At 41.2% G+C, this 4,006-nt stretch overlaps 2 protein-coding genes across 2 annotated transcripts in view; both read left to right on the top strand.

The window, feature by feature from the left end:
- The window catches only part of LOC111669286 (low choriolytic enzyme-like), a 5,020-nt gene extending 3,054 nt beyond the window's left edge, over positions 1–1,966 (top strand). Inside the window, exons 8-10 of the mRNA XM_023425546.2 lie at positions 859–983; positions 1,206–1,269; positions 1,724–1,966. Coding sequence (XP_023281314.1) covers positions 859–983; positions 1,206–1,261 — 181 coding nt within the window. The 3' untranslated portion in view covers positions 1,262–1,269; positions 1,724–1,966. The remainder of the gene's footprint in view (positions 1–858; positions 984–1,205; positions 1,270–1,723) is intronic.
- Positions 1,967–2,495: 529 nt separating this feature from the next.
- Positions 2,496–4,006, top strand: part of LOC111669287 (hatching enzyme 1.2-like) — a 3,123-nt gene continuing 1,612 nt past the window's right edge. The window contains exons 1-4 of the mRNA XM_087179119.1: positions 2,496–2,554; positions 2,679–2,767; positions 3,072–3,134; positions 3,233–3,388. Coding sequence (XP_087035245.1) covers positions 2,526–2,554; positions 2,679–2,767; positions 3,072–3,134; positions 3,233–3,388 — 337 coding nt within the window. The 5' untranslated portion in view covers positions 2,496–2,525. The remainder of the gene's footprint in view (positions 2,555–2,678; positions 2,768–3,071; positions 3,135–3,232; positions 3,389–4,006) is intronic.

Below are 4,006 nucleotides of genomic sequence, written 5' to 3'. Positions count from 1 at the left end.
TTATTATTATTATTATTATTATTATTATTATTAATAAACTTACATTAATTTATTGTGGCCATATGGAGGCAAGATGAACAAATTGTATACACTTGACATATTATCACCTTATAAAGTTTTTGTGGTGAATGTATTTAATGACAATTGCCTGTTTACAGATCCAGCAGATATCAGTGTTCCCTCTCTTTTAGCTCTGTGTTTGGTCTCCAACAGCTCCTGAGGGAAACATCTAAATGCTCCACTACGTTCACCAGCTGCTCTCTGACTGAGTCTGACTGCTGTGTGCTGCTCAGACAAACAGCAAAGAGCCAGATAGTTGGTGGAGACCAAAACCAGAGCTAGAAGCAGAGTCAGTGCTATATATAATTCATCAGATTCAATCCAATCCAATTTTATTTATAAAGCACTTTTTAAAGCAACACTGTTGACCAAAGTGCTGTACAATAACAATAAAATACAAAAAAGACATAAAACACATGTAAAAACAACAACAGTTAACCAATAAAAAGGCAACATCTCAGCCTGTGTCAGAAGCCGAGGAAAAGAGGTGCGTTTTAAGAAGAGATTTAATAACAGGCAGTGAAGGAGCCTGCATAATGTGTAAAGGCAACTCGTTTCAGAGTTTGGGAGCCACAACTGCAAATGCTTGATCCCCTCTGAGTTTCAACCTGGTTTTCAGGACCACTAAGAGCAGCTGATCAGCAGACCTGAGAACAAAAGCACCACTCCAGATGAGCAGCCATGTCTGATTGCATGTGTTCTGACTGCTCGCACAGAGTTAAATGGTGTTCAGCTCTACAGCAGTGAATTAGAGTTACAGTTGAAACCTCTCATCATGACTGTTTGTTTGCACCACAGGTTTGCTTTCTCCAGGAACAGGGAGGCAACCATCATCCCCATCCCCGACAGGAACGCAGTCATTGGCAGGGCCGAACAGATGAGTCCTGTTGATATCCTCCGGGTGAACCGCCTGTATAGATGCAGTATGTACCTATTTACATATCCGACCAACTACCCCCCAATCACCTTAACTAAATAACTACCTTCTTGTTTCTATATATACTTACAGTTTATTTCTTCTAAGATACCTACTTTCTCACCTGTCTCCCTACCTGGCTACCTGCTAGCCCACCCACCCACTGACAGTGCTCTCTCATACTTTCTTCCTCCTGTACTGACAAAATGTCCTTTTGAATAAATTGCAGATACAACTAATTCCAGACCTGATCCAGAACATGTGCCAATGAACGAGTTCCTTTAGAGTTGAAAGTACGTTGTTTCACACTCGCTGTTTCCACACCATCATCAGTGTTGTTTAAAGTTTCCATCTCTTTCCTTTATACAGATACAGATACAGATACAGACAGGACACACAGGAAGTGTGAACGTATTTTTTGTGAGGCATTAATGTAATGATATACATCTTATGTTCATTTATGAAATTGCTTTCTATAATTAGTAAATTATATTATATAATATATATTATAATCAATAAAAAACCCCGTCATGAGATTCACCATAAAATGTATAAAACAGTTAAAACGAAAAGAAGAAAGATATTGAACCGGGATGTTGTGTGTGTGTGTGTGTGTGTGTGTGTGTGTGTGTGTGTGTGTGCGTGTGTGTGTGCGTGTGTGTGTGTGTGTGTGCATATGTGAACACATTTTGCATATTCATCCAATATTTGTCAGTATTTCTAACGTCTCTCCGCTCTCTCCATCAGGGAATCCAGAGGAGAAGAGGACGACTGATGCAGCTCTTTCTCTCCAAGATAAAGGAGAAATGAAACTAAGGCTTGATGAAGACGCTTTAATTGAATTCAGAATGTAACACAATGAGCATTTGTGCATTTCCAATGAGAATTGAAAAGTAGTAGCTCTGCATTGATTTCATGATAGATTTACACTTACATGAGAAACTGCTTGTTAGCTTGAGTGAGTACAAATAAATAAAAAGCTACAGTGTATTTTTTCTGTGTGCTGCTTCCTGTACATGTGTGAACCTGGAAACATATAAATGCCATACCAGCATTTACCTCAACCCAACATCTGAACCTGCTTGTGTTTTTTATTAAAAACACAAGATGAACATTCATGTAGAAGCAGAGCTGAGTGTACACCTGCGCAGGTGATCAGCAACATTCACAATGACAGCCATCATGAACAGGGGCCTGCTGGGTAAACAAGCACAGGTGATCAAACATAGCACATGTCAATGTCAGTGATAAGACCTACTCTGAATCCCAGACTCAGCAAAGTATGTACACATACACATGCAAACACACACACACACAAATGCACAAACACACAAACACACTGCTGCCACCACCACACTGGTGGACAGAAGAGAACCCTGCAATAATTGGATGCAAAAACAAGTGTCCACTTCCCACAGATATAGTGTAGGTATACACTGATAAGCCTGCTGGTGTAGCTGATTCCTCAGGTTTTCTAGGACTCAGATAATCCATATTTGGGCCGACCGACACAGTTAAACATAGATAAAAACCTGGAGTCACACCTCACATGCACAAGTCCACACAGAAGATCAGAAGGTGAGTTGAGCTGCAGCAGAACCTGAAGCAGAGGTGTTCACTGTCTCTCTGTCTGCTCTCAGTTCAAACACCGTGTCTGTCCTCTGAGGAGAAGCTGCAGCTGATTCCTGTCTGTGTCCTGCAGGTCTGTTGGGATGGCTCGCATGTCTGTGTTCAGGTTCTCAGCCCTGGCTCTGCTGCTCCTGTCTGCCTGCTGCTGGGCCGACAGCGAGGTAGGACCATGTCCAGGCCCGTGATATCACAGTGTACATGTTATTGACCTGAGCCTCTACTGTGCTGAAGGTTCATCTCTGAACCTGATGTGTCTGTAACTTGATGTTTGTGATGTGAACGTGCTTTCATGTTGTGTTTTTATGAATTGACATGATTGTTTTTTCTCTCCCACCTGCAGGCAGGTACGTAATCCACTCTCACTATCTATTGTATTGACATGCACAGTATTGGGACTGGTGTGTTTTTTGCAACCTGAAATTGTGTTGTTGTTGTTGTTGTTGTTGTTGTTGTTGTTGTCACTGAGCAGAGGAGAACTCAGAGGAGCTGTCTGTCTCTGAGCTTCTGGAGAGAGCCAACAGCAATCTGAGTGAGTGTGAGCTGCTGCAGTCTCCGTCCTTCTTCTTCTTCTCATCATCTTCAGTGGCACTTCAACAGGTTTTTAAGCTGCTGTATGATGTGTTTCAGTCCGCTCCGACGATGGTCCCGTCCTGACTGAAGGAGACATCGCTGTCAACAGCGAGGCAGAGAAAAACGCCGACCCCTGCACCAGCCGAGGCTGCAAGTGGGGCAAGTGGACTGACGGGAAGGTCTACATTCCTTACTACATCGCCAGTCACTTCTGTGAGTGTCAGGTGGAGGTCTGGGGGGTTCACACAAGCTCTGTCTGTAGACAGCAGGGTTTCACTGCTCATGTTGGAGCAGCTTCTTTGTCAAAAAAAATTCAATCAAACATTCATCAACGTTCATTTCCCAGCATCACACAGACAGCCGCATGTTTGCTTCTTATTGTTGATAGTGAAAGATTATAGAATAAGAAATAAAGATTAAAAGATGTGTATAAGAGACAGCTCAAGTTAGTGAGTGAGATACACACACAGGAGAGAGATGTTAAGTGGGGATATAAGAAAGAAAGAAAGAGAAGAGCATGTGCTAAAGCTTCTCTTGTTAAGATGTGTTGAGATTGTTTATTATTAATTTAGTTGAGACAGTTGGTTAACTGTTAACTGCTTAACAGATGGATAACTGTTGGAGTTGGAAAATCAAGAAACCTGGAAAGCCAAACTACACTTTTTATTTCATTTTGTAAAATTAAGTGCTTTATTATAACTTAACTATTATAACTATCTATCTATCTATCTATCTATCTATCTATCTATCTATCTATCTATCTATCTATCTATCTATCTATCTATCTGAATTAACAGGAGCAAACACTTTCTGTTCAGGTATATGCATCTA

The sequence above is a fragment of the Seriola lalandi genome, unplaced genomic scaffold, assembly GCF_002814215.2.
Source record: "Seriola lalandi dorsalis isolate HSWRI2012SDOR001 ecotype SW California unplaced genomic scaffold, Sedor1 jcf7180002054784, whole genome shotgun sequence".
NCBI lineage: Eukaryota > Metazoa > Chordata > Actinopteri > Carangiformes > Carangidae > Seriola > Seriola lalandi.
The sequence above is the reverse complement of the archived record's forward strand: the minus strand, read 5'-3'. Positions and strand labels throughout refer to the sequence as shown.